The sequence below is a fragment of the Chrysochloris asiatica genome, unplaced genomic scaffold, assembly GCF_000296735.1.
Source record: "Chrysochloris asiatica unplaced genomic scaffold, ChrAsi1.0 scaffold00069, whole genome shotgun sequence".
Classification (NCBI taxonomy): Eukaryota; Metazoa; Chordata; class Mammalia; order Afrosoricida; family Chrysochloridae; genus Chrysochloris; species Chrysochloris asiatica.
This window is the reverse complement of record NW_006408587.1, coordinates 4692640-4711606: the sequence shown is the minus strand read 5'-3', so window position 1 is coordinate 4711606 and position 18967 is coordinate 4692640. Positions and strand designations below refer to the sequence as shown.

Below are 18967 nucleotides of genomic sequence, written 5' to 3'. Positions count from 1 at the left end.
CCCCAAGGAGATGGATTGGCCAAGCAGCAGCATCAATGGACTTGAGCGTGGCAGCAGTGCTCAGTGAGGTTGGCCCGGGATCGGGCAGTGTTTTGTTCTGCAGTACATAAGTTGGTGCCGACTCGATGGCACCTAACAACAACAACTGACAGTCAGTATGTCCTAAGAAGGACATCACGTTTGGAAAAGTGGAGAGTCAGTTAAAAAAAAAAGATGAAGACCCCAACAAGATGGACTGCCATAGTGGCAGCAATAATGGGTTCAAATGTAACAATATGATTATGGCTCAAGACTTGGCAGTGTTTCATTCTGCTGTGCATAGGGGTCACTATGAGTCAGAACAAACTCAATGTCACCTAACAACAACAACAATCCGTTATGATGCAGTATGTTAAGAACTAACATAAAAGTAGTAAGTGTAGATATCTGAAATATGAGGAACAAGAAGATTGAAATCTAATCCAAACTGGAAGGAGGTCAGGGAAGGGTTTCCAATGGAGCGATCTCTGACCAGAAATGATTCAGCAAATTTTAATAGCACCTGAAACTTAACAAAGTAATAAAAGGAGCTGCGCAAAGAAAAATCAACAAATACTTTAAACTTTAAAATTATAGAAAAGATTTGGTAACTATTCCTCCTTATCAAACAGAACTACATTTTAATGACTTTTGTCTTAGAGATTCAGGCAAGGATATAACAAACTAGACAGAAGAAAGCCAGACCCAAGAATCTAGGCAAGGTCATGGGGTGGATGAAAGCTCCAGCTAAAAATAGGCACACAGACAAGGACACATCAGAGAATCCAAGAACTATACTGAAAAGGAAACATCATCTCTAAGGTTCCAAGTATCAATTTTCCCACGGCCAACACAAGTGTCAAGGAATTCCAGTAGCATTGTGGGTCACGAGTTGGGCTGCTAACCGCAAGGTCAGTAGTTTTAATCTACCAGCCCCTCTGCAGAAGAGGAGGCTTTCTGCTCCCATAAGGTTTACAGCCTAGGAAACTCTATACAGGGTCATTCTGAGTCAGGACCAACTCCAAGGCACTTAACCACCATCAAGGCAAGTATTAAGTTGTTGTTGTTGTTGTTATGTGCCATGGAGTCGGTTGCTACAGAAGTCCAAACAAAGTAGACCACTGACATTAGCCACCTAGCACCACAGGACAGAAAGTGAACGTCTGAAACATAAGAAACAGAACAAAAGATCAGATATCATCTGTTACTATGGCCAATTTGGCAGTTACAAGAACAATATTTTTTAATAATCAGGGGGAAATACCATTTTAAACCAGTCTAAAGAAGGAGATCTTTCTTTCTTTTTTAAAGTTTTTATTGTGACTTGACTGACAGTTTACATGAGAGAACATTGGCTTTACATTCATCCTATCGTATTTCGTTTCATTGCAATGACTACAATCCCCTCCATGCATCATCATTCAACAGCATTTGCTTCCATTCCCTCTGTTTTTGTTTTGTGGGTTTTTTTGTTTATGTGTTTTTAATGTATACTTAAGCACTCAGGAATATATAACCATTCAAACAACCAAAGGGCACATCCCACAAGCCTGCCCGCCAGCCGTCAGCACATAGCCCCTCTCTCTTTCTGAGTCAAGAGTCCCCAGCCACTCCATCTTTCCACGTCATCATCTCTGCCTCCATCTCTGGTGTCACTGCTTCTCTGGATAGGGTCCCACACTCTGCTCTTCTCCCTTGATGATCCCAGGGTCCTCTGCTCCTGGAATGCAAGATCAGCCACTCCCCTCCTTTGTTACAAAACGTCTACCTTTACATTTGCAATACTCACAATCAGTCCTAACAGCAATTATTCACTACTGAACCCCAACAGTAAAAGGGGATCTTTCTTGGTCTATTTCATTCTCCTTCACAGAGACAGTGGTGGTTGCCAGAAATCCAAGAAAAGATAATAACTGGAAAGCAGGACTGCATACCAAGTAAAGCAGGCATGTAGAGTTCCCGTCAAAGAAGTCTTCTGTTTCCATTACTAATGCTGAAAATCTGTCTCGATGGATTGTAGTGTCACTTCACTATTGTTGTTGTTAACACGCCATTAAGTTGCTTCCGATTCATAGTGACCCTCTGCACAGCAAAACAAAACAGTGCCCAGTCCTATATCATCCCCACACTTGTTACGTTTGAGTCCATTGTTGCTGCCAGTCTGTCAATCCATCTCATTGGGATTTTCCTCCTTTCCAGTGACCTTCTACTTTGCTAAGCATAATACACTTTTCCAGTGACTGGTCTCTCCTTATAACTAATCCAAAATTCATGAGATGAAGTCTTTCCATCCTCACTTCCAAGAACCATTTAAGCTACATTTCTTCCCAAACAGATTTGTTTGTTCTTCTGGCAGTTCATGGTACTTTAAAAATTCTTCATCAACACCATAATTCAAATACACTGTTTCTTGTATGGTCTTTCTTATTCACTGTCCAAGATTCACATTCATATGAGATTGTTGAAAATACCATGGCTTGGGTCAGGTGCATCTTAGTTCTTAAACTGATATTTTTGCTCCTGAATACTTTAAAGAGGACTTTTGTACCCAATTTGCTTAATACAGTAAGTACATCGCTTGATTTCTTAGCTGTGGCTTCTGGGAGTGTGGGTTTTAGAACTAAGTAAAATGAAATCTTTGACAACTTCAATCTTTTCTCCCCTTATCATGATGTTATTTTATTGGTCTATTTGTGATGATTTTTGTTTTCTTTACATTGAGGTGCAATCCATATTGAAGCTTTTAGTCTTTGGTCTTCATTATTAAGTACAAGTCCTCCTCACTTCCTACAAGCAACACTGTATCATCTGCTAATCATATGTTGATGTCTTCCTCCAATCACTTCATTAGGCTTGCATATTAACTAGTACGAATCTCTCTGGGTCTATTTAATAAACCAAGGATCTCTGGTAGCATAGTGGTTACGAAGCGGGTTGCGAACCTCAAGGTCAGCAGTTTGAAACTACCAGTTGTTTCACTGGAGAAAGATGAGTCTTTTTGCTCCTGTAAAGACTTACAGCCTTGGAAACCCTGTACAGGGTCGCTGTGAGTCGGAACTGACTCCATGGCATATAACCACCACCACCACCATTTAATCAACCACATCAAATTTGGGGAAGTTCAGGATAAGCAGCAAGAAATGATATTTCTTTCTTTCCTTTTTCCATTTTGGGCTTAAGTGGATGAGACATATTCACACTGCATGCTTTTCCAAGTTGTTTAAGGCAGCAGCTATAAGGACTTCCTCCCTGCAAAGATATTTCTGGTCATTTATAAACAATTACCAATTAGAGAAATAACACCCAGTTGTACTTGCCAGTGTTTCTCAGGCTGGGTGTGCAGGCTATTAAAGATACATGTGATGTTTAGTTCCCTAGCTTCTGAAAAAGCATTTCTTAACCTCCGAGGTAATGGTTCTCAGATTCTAAATCTATACATCTGTAAAATGAGTGTCAGGAGCTCTAGTGGCACAATGGCTAAGTACTTGGCTGCTAACTGAAAGCTTGGTAGCTGTAACCCACCCAGTAGCTGCGTGGGAGACAGACCTGGCAATCTGCTTCCACAAAGCTTACAGCTAGGAACCTCTATGGGTCAGTTCTACTTTGTCACACTTGGTCACTATGAGTTGGAATTGACTCAAGGGCACATAACAACACAAGTATAATACTAGATTACAGAGAGAATCAAGTGTGCTGCCATACGTAAAGAACCTAACAGAACTTTGCCCATAAAAACCAAAACCAATGCCCCTATCATCAAGTTGATCCCAACTCACAGTGACCATATAGAGGGTTTCAGATACATACATCTTTACAAGAGCAGACAGCCTCATCTTTCTCCCCTGGAGTGTCTAGTGGGTTCAAACTGCCAAACTTGCAGTCTAACATTTAAAACCCACTGTGCCACAGGTTAACCCCTTTGCACAGCTATGCTGTTGTTGTTGTTAGGTGCAGTTGGGAGATCAAAAATATTGCTAGTATCCCTCTTTCCTCACAAGCAGGGGAACATATCCAAAACTAGATTTCCGCTTTCAACCAGATAAGATTTCTGGGATCTAGAAATCCTAGTGTGGCTCTATAGGATAAATATTGGACTGCTAACTGCTATGGTCTATAGTTTAAACCCACCATTCACTCCTCAGAATCCCTATACAGGGTTGCTATGAGTCAGAACTGACTCGATGGCACTTACCACCAACAGCAGTCAGAAAAGCTATGTTGTACTAAACTAACAATGTCAGCATGGAAACATGAAGGAACTGGCAACCACATCTGAGTGTACGAGGGATCAGTAGTTGATAATTCTCCTTAGGTAACAGGGGGATGAACACTGCTCCACAGAGCTTGGTGAAGAAAAGTGACTAAGCTTGAATCAAGGCAGCTAGAGGTATCAATCTTAGCTCCACCATTTATAAGCTATATGACTTTGGAAAAGTCAGTAAAGCTTCTGGAATTAGATAACTCCATCTACATAATGAGATATTGTCTATTTAGAAGGTTTTATTTGCTTGCTTTTTTTCTCTAAAAAAAAACAGCATTTGAGCCAGAAGACCTGGATGATATCCAACTACCATTACTGACATTTTGTTCCAAGATTCTACAAAAGAATCTTTATCAAAAAGGGGAAATGCAGAACAGAATTTCAAATACTTAGGGACTCTGAGACATTTGGAAGCCATGAACCTTCAAACTATTGCCCAGAGACATGCTTTAAACCTTAAAACAAAAGTATCCCCCTGAAATCTTCCTAAAACCGCAGGTTTAGTAAAAAAGTGTCTGCCTTGAGCATTATGCTCTTTTAAGAACTATCTATATGGGATCAAGCTGACAGCAACTCAGAAAAGGAGGGTGAAAATGTTTACACAACTCAAAGATTGCAAGCAATGTCACCAAATGGTACATGGAGACACTACTGAACTGATTTATGTCTTGATGTATATATTCTCAACAACAAATTAAATTCTTATAATTAAATAAAAACATTTAAGTATAAGATAATGATACCATAGTATCATTATCTTGGGCTTTCCGGAAATACCAAGTAAGAGTTCCCCAGGTTCTAAGGCAAACAGGCCCATGGGTTCAGAAGGAATCATTAAAACTAGCTCAGCAATGACCTCCCTCCCAGAAGAGTTTTCTAGGTCTCAGGACTAAACTCAATCTCATACTTTGAATCCTGATGATTAATCTACAGGATTAATTTTCTGAGTCTAATGAACCACCGAATACAAGCTTCTATGGCAGTAAAATACAAGGGAACTTCTAAAAGTATGTGGAAAATGGAATTAAAAGATAATGTCTTATAAAAAAAAAAAATCTTTTTTTCCATGTGCTTTTTGAAGCCCCTTATCTTCAAAGCTTAAAAACCCAGAAAAAGACACCTATATAGATGTCTAGAATGTAACAGCAAAGTTCTACAATGAGAGTAAAACGACAAGGAAGAAATCAATGTACACATTACTGTTCTAATAAATTAAAGTATTCCTATGTCTTACTATATCACAGTGACATCTACTGGAGGGAAGTAGCCATAAAAGTAAGAGGGTAGGAATAGCCTAATACAGACTAGATGATTCAAGTTTTCATTCCCAAAACAGGGTGATATGGGCAAAAGAAACAAACTATTCAGACTCTAGGGAGGGAGGGGGGAGTTAAAAAATATTTATCTTATGAAGTTTATCAAGAGGTTCTGACTCATACTGACCCTGAGGAGTGGCTGGTGGGTAGAACCACTAACCTTGCGGTTAGCAGTCTAGTGCTTATCCTACATGCCACACCAGGACCCCTTATCTAAACCAGAAATCCAAAAAAGGACCCTGTTACAAGAATAACCCAACCTAAATGCGGTAGAATGAGAGCAAAATGAAACAAGAAAACCTAAGAGTGCTTCCAAATCTGCTGTCAATATTTATTCTGTGCCTCATGATGGTCTTCCTTCTAACAGTCTAAAATGCAAATGTCTGAAATCTAGCTTACAGAATACCACACTGCTATTCTGAGTTTATGGCTGATAGTAATCAACCATAGTGCTCTGTTTCACTTGGTCTTTAAATTCTTGTCTTCATTACTATCTAGATAACCACCACCAACTAACTAAAATTTATACTCAATAAAAGATCCATCTAAAACCCATGGATTAGAACTTCACTGTGTATACACCATTGTAATAAAGCACTACATGTGCCCTGCACAAAAAATAAGCCAAGGAGAAAACCATCCTGGGGCAAGGGATAAACAGCACTTATTATAAGAAAGAAAGAAAAAAAAAAAAAGTAGAGATAAAGATAACCAGAGGTCCAGGACCATCAAGAAGGAAGAGCATGAGATCCCTACCTAGAAAAGTGGCGACAGTAGAGACAGTGGCAGAGGCAGTGGCACGGAGAGACAAAGCAGCTGTAGGCTCTCTAGGCCCATGGACTGAGTAAGTCTGTGTGCCTGTGGGCAGGAGACTAGTGTGGAGAGTGTGTCCTTTGGACATTTAAATAAATAGATGCTTTTTGTTTTGTATGTGTGCATTAAATATTTTCGCTTTGTTCATGTGTGAACTGTAAGATGTAAATGGGGAACCACAAGGAAGAAGGATACGTAACAAAGTGTACATTTGTTACATGTAAACCTGACCCCAATTAAAACATGGGCACAGGACATGAATAGACACGTCACCAAGAAGACATTCAGGCAGCCAACAAACATATGAAGAATTGTTCACGATGATTAGCCATTAGAGAGATGCAAATCAAAACAACAATGAGATACTACCTCACACCAGCAATAACAGCGGAGTTCAAAAAAGCAAAAGACAAGAAATGCTAGCAAGGATGTGGAGAGACTGGGATCCTCCTACATTGCTGGTGGGAATGCAAAATGGTCCAACTACTCTGGAAAACAGTATGGCACTTCCTCAGAAAGTTGGAAATAAAAAGACCTATGATCCAGCAATTCCTTTAGTTGGTATATAGCCACAAGAAATATGAGCTAGTACACGAGTAGGCATATGCACCCCAATGTTTATCACAGCACTATTCACAATAGCAAAAAGATGGAGACAGCCCAAGTGCCCATCAATGGAAGAATGGATAAAGAAACTTGGGCACATACACACAATGGAATATTATGCTATCTTGAAGAAGAATAAGAAGCTGCAAGCCACCGAATAACATGGATGAACCTTGAGGACACTATGCTGAGTGAAATTAGTCACAAAAGGACAAATACTGCATAGGACCATTATTGTAAAAGCTTAAGAAGAGACAGCAATACTGAAAGGAAAAAAAAAAAAGTCTGTTGGTTACAGGGGTGGGGCATGGTAGAGCACAGGGTAGGGGATAGACACATCATAGTTCGGGTGTTGGGGAGGACAATACAGAAGAAAGAGGAGGTGGATGGAAGATCAAGGTAGATAGGGAAACACTGAGGCAGGTTTGCATGGGCTAAGTGGGACAGAGGTAAATAATGATGTATGCTCAACTTTGGAACAACAGGGCTCTGTGATATAGGGATCTAGGCACAGTTTGAAGTAGGGAAATAATGTTAAGATGCTTGACTGTCTTATGAATATTGGTTTTCCTTGCCTACTATTGTAAAAATAGACACTTGAGTGGGATAGAAAGGAATGTCGGGAAACATGATTAGAGAAAACTTGTAAGCCCATCTTCAGCCTATAACTGACTGGAATACCTAAAAGGGATTCTAGAATTTGCCCAGTGAAATAGGCCTATTGTGGAGCCTTTGCAGAGTATAGATGGAATCCTGAGTCCCATCCAGAACCTCTGAGGTGGGACATCCCCACAAGAAAGGACAAGCAGACCAGCCTGGAACAGCTAGAATGACATAAGATACATCTTCAAAGAAAGATCATCAGAAAAAAAACAAAACAAACATATCAGTATAACTGGCTACAGCTGTTCACCAGGAAGCCATCAAAACAAGCAATCAAGTTCTTTCAGGACAAACCCCCCTCTAAGCCTGAAACTCAAAGGGAACAAATGATCAGGTATGTAAGCTTGCTGGTGGCCATATTGGTCTACTGGTGAGAGGAAGAGGGGTAAAGGCAGCAATGAAGAAATGGGTTGAGTTCAACCACGGTCCATTGACTCCCACTGGAGATGAGAGAGAGAAGAGGAAGGGCTGGTTGGTCCAAAGTGTGGGGAGACTTGGGGACATCTGAGCCCATGGACAAGGACATGTCCTTTTCTGAAACCGATTTAAATTTTTGGCAGTTTCTCTTGATGTACCACTGCAACTGTTTTTGAATTATCAGTAAAATTTTACTTGCATGTGATAATAAGGTCATTGTCGTTCAATAACCTCCAAATTCTGTTGGATCACCATACTTTGGAATGGGTACAGTTATTCCTGGTCCAATAGCTGTCTGACAAATTTGTCAGCACAGACATTTAAGAACTTCCAGCATTATATCCATGTGCTGAAATATCTTAATTGGTATTCCGTCAATTCCTGGAGCCTTGTTTTTCGTCAATGCTTTCAGTGCAACTTGAGCAATTTCCTTCAGTATCATTGGGTTTTTTTTACCATACACTACCTCCTGAAATAGTTGAGCATAAAATAATTCTATTGGAGACAGTAACTATGTATTCCTTCCATTTTCTATGTTGTCTTGTTAAGTGCCATTGAGTAGGTCCCAACTCACAGTGGTCCTGTATAAGGTTTCCAATAAGTGTCTGGTAGGTTTGAACCACTGATCTTATGGTTAGCAGTCCAGTGCTTATTCTATAATGCCACACTAGGACTCCATCTTCTACTGCTGTTGCTAAGTCCTGTCGAATTGGTTCCAATCCATAACAACCCTTTAAAGGGTTTACAAGGAGCAGATGGTGAGCTTGAACTGCTGACCTTGTGGTTCAAACGGACTTTGCAGTTCATCTTCTATAGTAGCTGCCCAAATAGGAAGTTTACTTCTACTGGTATGATATGTAAGCACAGAGCCTAATATTAGCTAATGACCAAGAAGAAGAGCTGAACAGAGGACACTTAGGCAACAAAATATAAAATAAAATCTTTTTTTTTTATTTTCCATTGTCAAAGGGATACAGAATTAATGTTTCTTTGTTTCAGGTAGTTATTTTTAAATTCTCAACATATTTATTACTAAAAAGATGTCATACAAAGGTCAGACATTAGCCATTTGCCAACAAAAATCCACACTGAAGGCTTTGATCTTCTTCAGTAAGTACTTCAAGTCCTCAAAAAGAAAGAAAAAATTCTCTAAACTGTTAAAGGATTGCTCCACTGAAAACTACAATGCTAATGAAACCGTGAGAGGGAGGTAATCAGATGTGGAGAAACTGCTAATGATGTGGATTGAGGACCAAACACAAAAGTGAATCCCTCTCAGCAATCTGAGGATCACTGCTAAGGCAAGAAATTTATTTAAGGTGCTTAACGAAAAAGCAGGACCAGGTAACGATGAGATGGTGTTCACACAATATCCAAATCACATAATGTCCTACATAACAGAATGAACTGTATGGGAAGCAACTTATGACTATAACAGTGAAAAAGTGGAAACGCACATCCATCAATGAATGAATGGATCAACAATACATGGTATATTCTTACCCTTTGGTTGGTTGATGATGCATGGAGAGGATTGTACCATGGCAATGAAATGATATACAATAGGATGAAAGTAAAGCTAATGTTCTTCCATGTAAACTATTACATAATTCACAATAAAACATTTAAAAAAAAAAAAAGAAAAGAAAGAAAGAAAGAACGGAGAACTAATCCATGCTAAAACTTGGATGAACCTTGAAAACATGAAGCTAAGTAAAGAAGCCAGACACAAAGGTTATAAGTATGTGATTCTATTTTCATGCAACATTCAGAATAGGTAAATCCATAATAACAGAATCAGACTAGACTTTGCCAGGACTTGGAAGAACAAGAATGATCTGAAGTTTCCTTTTGATGAAAATATTTCAGAACTGATAGTTACACAATCAGTAGGTGATGGTTACAAAACACTGGGAATGTACCAAAATCCACGGAATTATAAGGTTTAAAATAATTGTTACTTTTGTTATGTGAATTTTATAATTATAAAAAGAAAACAAAATGTATGTGGCTTAACCAAAAAATATTTTAAACAAATATTTTTAAATAAATTTAAGCCATTTCATCATACATTGTTATATTGCTTGCTTTCTTTTAATAAAACTACTCTCCAAAATACTGCTTACAGTAATATTAATAAAGTGTCCTATTTCTTACCAGAAGCCTCTTTTCCATTCTGTTTTTCATAGAGGGTGCCCACAGACATCAGGAAAACAATAACCAGGAATACTGGGATTCTCCATGAGCCAGCCAGGGATGCTGCAAATCATTAAAAGTTAACATTTTTCAGTTTCATAAACTGATAGAGCAATTTGATATATGTTCACACACACCCACACATACACACACACACAAAGCTTCACAAGGGAAAAAAAAAGGCCATCAGACAGTACGCCAAGATTCGGGACTTACAGCAGATAAATCCAGCCCATCTAGTCTAAGGAACTGTGCATGTGCCCACCTATCACTACTGCGCTCTATCACCTGAGGGATTAAGTGAATTCTAAAGCACATGCAGGGCTTACAGCCATTCCGAACTCAAACCACCCATATGACCCAAATAAGGACCCAAACCAAAACCCCACTGCCATCAGTCGATACCAACTCATGGCAACTCTATAGGACAGAGTAGAACTGCTCCTTGGGGTTTCTGAGATTATCAATTTTGATGAGAGCCGACAGCCTCAACTTTCTACCACTGAGCAACTTGTTGGTTTGAATTGCTAATCTTGTAGTTAACAGTCCAGTGCTTATCCTACAGCACCACCAGGGCTCCTTAAAGTAAGGATTGTTGTTGTTGTTATGAGCCGTGGAGTCGGTTCCAACTCATAGCAACCCTGTACAGGGTTTCCGAGGCTGTAAATCTTTATAGGAGCAGAAAGCCTCATCTTTCTCCCGCAGAACAGCTGGTAGTTTCGAACTGCTGACACTGAGGTTCACAGGCCGATTCGTAACCACTATGCTGTACCAGAGCTCCAAGGAGAGAGTTGTCAAAAAACACACAACAAAAAGTTTCAATGTAGCCTCCTATCTGTGCAGAGTGAAAATGTTAGCAGGTGGCCAAAGTCGCTACTATTTGAATTTTCCCAAATTTGTCTACAGAGGTGCGAACTTTTTTATCCAATATTTATAACATCATTCGCGGGCCATACAAAATTATCAAGTTAAAAATTAGCTGGATATATTTGGTCAAACACTTAATTAACTTCACCTCTAATGTGAGGAGTCCTAGCGTGGCGCTGTGGGCTAATGCACCAGACTACAAAGCCGTCTGAACTGTAAAGTCGGCAGTTCAAGCTTACCAATTGCTCCTCGGAAACCTTATACAGGGTCGCAATGGGTTGAAACTGACTCAACAGCACTTAACAACAACAATAACAAAAATGTGATGGCTGGAACGGCAGTTGCCAGATCAAGTGATTTCACAGGTGTTACAGCCTGAGGACCAGATGTTCACAGACCTAGTCTAGAACTTCAGGGGCACACCTGTCTGATTTCCTTTTCTTCCCCAAACTAAAAATGAGTCACATCAGATATTGGTGGTGGTGGTTGTGTGCTGTGGAATCGGTTCCAACTCATAGTGACCTTGCATAGGGTTTCTGAGGCTGCAAATCTTTAAGGTAACAGAAAGTCTCATCTCACTGCCACGGAATGGCTGGTAGTTTTGAACTGCTGACCTTGAGGTTAAGCAGCCCAACTCATAACTACTACGCCACCATAGCTCCTTATATCAGACAGTAAAGGGTCTTACTGCTAATCTCCTCTAGTATTCCAAGTCAGCCAAGTTTGAGCATCAAACTTTAAATACAGACATTTACTCAATTTTTTTTTTTTTTTTGGTTTTTTTAAACAGTAAGTAGTCCTAAAAATTACTCTTAATAGACCATCTAAATGTTACTTATATCTTACAGACTCGCACTTGGAGATAAAACAATGTCGGCTATAGGTATCATGCTGAAAATAGCTTTACAACATCCTAGCTGACAATGTTGTTGTCAACTCATAGCAACCCTGTGGACATCAGAATGAGACACGGCATGTTCTTGCAGCATCCTCACAAACTTGTTATGTTTAAGATCATTGTTGATGCCACTGTGAAACTTCACCTTGTTGAGTGAGGGTCATCCTCTTTTTCACTGACCCTTCACTTTACCAAGCATGATGTCCTTCTCCAGGGACTGGTACTGCCTAACAACATGTCCAAAGTATGAGACCCAAAATCTCTTCCAAGGAGCATTCTGGCTGTACTTCTTGCAACACAGATTTAGTTGTTCTTCTGGCAGTCCGTGGTACCTTTAATATTCTTCACCAATATCTTAATTCAAATGCATCGACTCTTCTACTGTTTTCTTTACTAACTTTACAGCTTTCACATGCATACAAGGTGACTGAACGTACTATGGCTTGGATCAGGTGCACCTTAGTCCTCAAACTGACATCTTTGCTCTTCAATACTTTAAAAGAGGTCTTTTGAAGCAGATTTGCCTAATGCAATACATTGTTTCATTTCTTGACTGCTGCTTCCATGAGTATTGATGATGGATCTAAGCAAAATGAAGCCTCTTAACAATTTAACAATCCTTTTTCCATTTATCATATTATCTACTGATCCAGTTGTGAGGATTTTCATTTTCTTTATATTGAGGTGCAATCCATACTGAAAACTGTGTTCTTTTGTCTTCATCAGTAAGTATTTTAAGTTCCCTTTGCCTATAGTGAGCAAGATTGTATCATCTTCAAATCACAGGTTGTTAATAAGTCTTCTTTCAATCCTGATGCTATGGTCTTCATACAATCCTTTTCGAACCCACTTGTTGTGTTCAAATGACTGCCTCTTGGTCTATGAGCACCATTAAGTGTTCTGTGATACCCCTTCTTCACAATGTTATCTACAGTTTGTTATGATCTCACATAGTCAAATATCTTCACATAGTCAATAAAGCACAAGTATACATCTTTCCAGTACTCTCTGCTGTCAGCCAAGATCCATCTGATATCAGCACTGATATTCCTCATTCCACATCCTCTTCTGAATTTGGCTTGGATTTCTGGCACCTCCCTATAAATGTACTGCTGCAACTGTTTTTTGAGCTATCATCAGCAAAATTTTACTTGCATGTAATATTAATGATATTGTTCGATGATTTTAGCATTCCATTGGGTCACCTCTCTTTGGAATGGCCACAAATATGGATTTCTTCCATTTGGTTGGCCAGGCAATTATCTTCTAAATTTCTTGGCATAGACAAGTTAGCGCCTCCAGTTTGTTGAAACTAACAATAAGTATCTCAAATAACAATAAACTCAGTACACCAAAGGAGCCAAGGTGACACAGTGGATTAAGCACTGGGCTGCTAATTGAAAGATTAGTAGTTCAAACCCACAGGAGAAAACTGAGGCATTCTGCTTCTGTAAAGCCTGACTTCTGAAAAGCTCAGAAACCCTGTGGGAGCAGATAGACTCCACCTTAGAGAGTAGCTGTGAGGAGGAACTGATTCAACAACAGTGGCTTTGGTTTGGTTTGGGTCATTGATCTATATGCTCTGGCACTGATTATTGTGAATAGATATCTGTCTCCCTGAAAGCTACTCAATGTTCTAATATTTCTAACATCTCTACTTGTGCAACCTCATGGTTGCACAAATCTCTTTCACAGGACATTCATTCAAATATTAGACATACATTTTCATTTATATCCTCCTTAGCTCTACCTTCTTCCTGCCTTGTAGGCAGAGTCCCCTTCTCTTATCCAGTGCAAACATCTTCTCCAGTTCCTTGAACTGTTTCTCAAACATAATTGTGCAGACCTCTTTTCATCTCACCTGCTTATCTATATCCTCCTTAAGTATGACCCCCAGAAATGACTACGACAGTCCAAGTGTGCCCTGCTCTTTAGAGTATGTTTGCTTGTGAAGGCCCTTCTGAAAATGAGCATTTAGTATAATTAAAAGATAGACATTTTAAAGCATAACATTTTCATTAAAGATCAATGAAAGACAAAAGTATAACATTTCCTGAAATTATGTCAAAGAAAACTAAATGCAACATATAGCAACACTACAAAGAATTGACTCATTCACAGAGTTAGCCTCTGCTGACATTAAGTTACATTTTTTTAAAGTGACCCACCTAAATGAAAAAGCAATATAATCCAGACAGGAATTGAAATTGCTCTCAAGTAGCGTTCAGTACTCGCATTCCACTTGAATGAAACAGCCAACACATAGCCAACTACCAATGTCCAGATCTTAAATAAATAAAATATAGACACAATTGTAAAATACATGCACATGAAAATAAACACAACTAAATAAAATTTTCAAGCATCTCTCTGGCATGGGAGCTCTGGACGCAGAACTGGTAAGATGAAGGTTGGTGATGCTAATGAGAACATGCCTATGTTGTTGTTAAGTGCCTTCAAGTCAGTTCTGACTCATAGCGACCTTGTATAAGGTTTCCAAGGAGCAGATGGTGAATTTGAACTGCCAACCTTGCTGTCCAGTGCTTATCCTACAGTGCCACACCAGGACTCCTACTTACACAAATCAAATTTTGGAATAAACAGGCATTTGAAATCTCATTCAATGATGTTAAATATTTTAACAACAACAAAAAATAGACAATTTGAATTTAAGATATGTTAAAGTTCAACATAATTCCATGCATAAAAAGAATTACTTAAGATAAAGCATTCCATGTATAAGTCACAAACTTAAATTAAGAGACTCATCTTAACAGATTCCTTTAGTTTTCTCTATAAATTAATATTTAGAAAAGAAAAATCAACGAGCCACACAGGGTCTCCTCCCTCAGCTTTCCCTACATAAAATTGAACGACTCTAGCAGTTAAAAAGCATTCACAGCAGCCAACTATGCAGAAACTCAGAAGTCACCTCATACTTTAGTAGATCTTTACAAAAGATGGAAGGAATACACAATCCAGAACAAATTTGTACACCAAGAAGGTAAAATTCACATTTGACCTAAACCATGCCCCATACAAAATAAATAAAAAGAGGAGGGGAACTAGAGAAAGACCTTTAAGCTAAAATTCAGTACATAAAGAAAAGGGAACTCATCCAATCACTACAAAAGGCAGAAAAAAGTATAAGAGAGGGAAACAATACCTCTGACATTATTTTGGTCATATCTATCAATGAAAATAAGCTTCAGGTCTTAAAATGTTAAAAGTTTCTGACCTGGGAATTCAACTTTGGAACTTTGTTGTTGTTAAGGACCCTTGAGTTGGTTCTGACACATACTGACACTGAACAAGGTTTCCGAGGAGCAACTGGTGGGTTTGAACCGCTGATCCTGTGGTTAGCAATCCAGTGCTTATCCTACAGTGCCACATCAGGACTCTTACTGAATAATGAAAAATTCTTATAATATAAAACAGCCCATTACAGCGTAATTTAGAACACTGGCATGTTGATTACCTAGAAGTTCAACAACTGGAAATTGGTTCACTCAATAAAATGTCATGCAATCAATAAAACAAGTTTGTTTGTTTTACAAACTCTATATAGTTTAAAAATATTCCTAATGTATTATTTGAGAAAGAGTAAAATACAAAAATATTTATGATACTACGTTTATTTGGTGGGAGGGGGGAAATATATTTAGTGGTTGTATATGAGCAGTACATCTATTTTCCTTTTACTTTCTTTGTACTTTCCAAATTGTCTGTAATGAGCAGATATCGACTCAACGGCACGTAACAACAGTGAAAACAATATTAAAAATATTCTTCCTCAAGCAACACTATCAGATGAAATATTATAGAGGTCCTTGTTATTGTTAATATTGTTAAGTGCTACCGAGTCAGTTCTGACTCATCGCAACCCTATATAGGGTTTCTGAGGAGCAGCTGGTGAGTTTGAACAACAGATCTTGTGGTCCAGTACTTATCCTGCAGCACCACACCAGGACTTCTAAGCTCCAGATATAATGTTATGGAAAATGAGACTACAGCTGCTTCAAAAAAAACCTCTGGTAGCATAATGGTTACGAATTGGGCTGTGAACCGCAAGTTCAGCATTTCAAAGCTACCAGTTGTTCCGCGGGAGAAAGATGAGGCTTTCTGCTCCCATAAAGATTTACAGCCTCGGAAACACTGTACAGGGTCGCTATGAGTCAGAACCAACTCTATGGCACATTAACAACAACAACAACAGCTTATAGGACCAGGCAAATTAATCCTGGGAATTCAGAGAATTTGAGATATGACTGTAGCACTTAGAACACAATCTGAGTACATTAATGTTGTTAAGTGCCATCGAATCGGTTTCAACCCTGTATAGGGTTTCCAAAGAGTGGCTGGTGAGCTTGAACTTCTGACCTTGCAATTCAAACCAACTATTCAGTCCAGCACATTAACCCACAGCACCACACATTTGTGTATTAATATAACATTTACTATGTGTCAGGTCCCATTCTAACACTTCATACATACTAACTCATTTAACTCTCCTAACCCCATGAATGGTGTTGTTGTTAAATGCCATCGGGTTGGTTCTGACTCATAGCAACCACATGTAGGGTTTCCAAGGAGCAGCTTGTGGGTCTGAACCATCAACCTTGCTTATCCTATAGGACCACACCAGGACTCCAATTCCATAAATAAAAAGTATTATCATCCCCCATTTTACAGATGAAAAGAACTGACACTTTACAAAAGTGACTCAGCCAAAGTCATTCAGCTAGTAATCAGGATTGTTGTTAAGTGCCCTCAAGTTGGTTCCGACTCCGTAGTGCTGTCCAGTCCATTCCAACTCATAGCAACCCTATATAGGGTTTCTGAGGAGCAGCTGGTGGGTGTGAACCACCAACTTTGAGGTTAGCAGTCCAGTGCTTATTCTATAGAACCAGACCCTAGAAAACCTGGGAGTGATGCTAAATAATAATAATAATGAAAAGCAAAAGCTGCTGCAATTCTCACAAAGGACAAAAGAAAGAAAAAAAAATCCAGTACAGGCATATATCAGAAATATTGGAGGTTCTGTTCCAGACCACTGCAATAAAGCAAATAGCAAAAGATCACAATGAAGCAAGTCACATGATGTTTTTGGTTTCCAAGTGAATATAAAAGTTAAGTTTACTCTGTACTGTAGTCGTCTATTAAGCATGCAATAGTATAATGAAAAAGTTTGAAATATTGTTAAGAATTACCAAAATGTCAACAGAGAGGGAAGGAGTCTTCACATCAGTTATCAATACTATCCCCTCTGTATACAGGGTGGATAGGAACGGACAACTTAGACACTGGCTACTTAAAAAGAGGGCATGAAGTGACTGGCTTACAAGTTTTAAGAGAGAGTTTAGTTTCAGAGTGTGCAGGGGAAGGTAGACTCCCCACTGAATAGTTTTCATGTTGTCTAGATGGGTCTGGTAAAAAGAGATGGGGATAACATTCTTGTGATTCAATAGTGAGTAATTGTTACCATAAATAAGTGTGACTGTCACACCTGTAAAGGTAAAGGCTTTGTAACAAAAACTGGGGAGTAGTTAATCTTACAGTCCAGGAACAGAGGACCCTAGAACCATCAAAGTAGAAGAGCAAGAATGGAATGTGGGACCCTATCCAGAGAGGCAGCGACACCAGAGATTAAGGCAGAAATAAGGACATGGAAAGAGAGAAGAGCTGAGGACTTTAGACTCATGGAAAGAGAAAGACTGAGAGCTGGCAACCAGGAGTCAAACTTGTAGAATGTGCCCTTTGGTTGGTTAAATGATTATACATTCCTGAGTGTTTTTTTATGTACATCCCCCACCCTAAAAAAAACAAAAAAAAAAAACCAGAAAAAACTGAGGGGATAGAAGCAAATACTGTTGAATGATGATGCATGGAGAAGATTGTAATTATTGCAATGAACGATAGTGTAAAACTGACATTCTCCCATGTAAACTATCACTCAATTCATAATAAAAACTTAAAAAAAAAAAAAAAAGAATTACTAAAATGTGACACAGAGATAGAAAGTAAGCACTGAAAGTCTTGTTCCATGCAAGGTTTGCAACAAACCTTTAGTTTATAAGAAACACATTATCTGCAAAGCACAAATGAAGTACACCAAAACAAGGTATACCTGTAGATTGTGGCAATCACTAACAGTTGAAATAAAAAGAATCCTCAGGAAATGGATAGTCTCAGTGGTATGCCATACAGGAATAAGGAGCCCTGCCCTATTAACATTAAATCAGTAACTTACATGAAAGCCTAAAAGTCACACCAATCATAATCTTGGATTAAACAAAATCAAGAGCAGTTAATGGAAATTGTAATGACCTAACAATGATTCAAAAAGATATTCTGTGCCCTCTGGTGGAGTGAATTATTATATACGCCTGAGTTTTTTTATTTTTGGTTTTAAAAAGAGCTAAAGTGAATTGAGAGAAACACTGATAACTGATGGTACATGGAGGGGATTATAATCATTGTAGTGAAACAAGGTGTATGATTTGTTGAATGTGAAACTGATGATCTGCCCTGTAAACTTTCACTCAATCCACAATAAAAACTTTGGGGGAAAAAAAAAAGATATTCTGAATCTCAAACAATCGGACTGACTCAAATAAAATTAAACTTAGTGAAAAGAAATGTAAAGACCTTATTTTAGGTTCAAAAACTCAACTGCACAACACAAAATGAGAAGAGGACAGACATATAAACTACTTTTTGGTTCTGTGTAATTAAGGAGTATGACTGATGTCAGTGCTGTGCTTATTTATAAAAACACAACATTCACATCAGGGAATGTAATTGATTCAATGAATTTACAACAGATCACCACACATGCAATGATATTCATAAAATCATAAAACATGAGATACAGCTTTTAAAACTGTTAGCTTAGAAAAGAGAATGAAATAC

At 38.6% G+C, this 18967-nt stretch overlaps 1 protein-coding gene across 1 annotated transcript in view; it reads right to left on the bottom strand.

The window, feature by feature from the left end:
• The window catches only part of TMEM245 (transmembrane protein 245), a 99704-nt gene that overhangs the window by 72643 nt on the left and 8094 nt on the right, over positions 1 to 18967 (bottom strand). The window contains exons 2-3 of the mRNA XM_006864687.1: positions 14224 to 14341; positions 10252 to 10353 (exon numbers count right to left, since the gene is read on the bottom strand). Coding sequence (XP_006864749.1) covers positions 10252 to 10353; positions 14224 to 14341 — 220 coding nt within the window. The remainder of the gene's footprint in view (positions 1 to 10251; positions 10354 to 14223; positions 14342 to 18967) is intronic.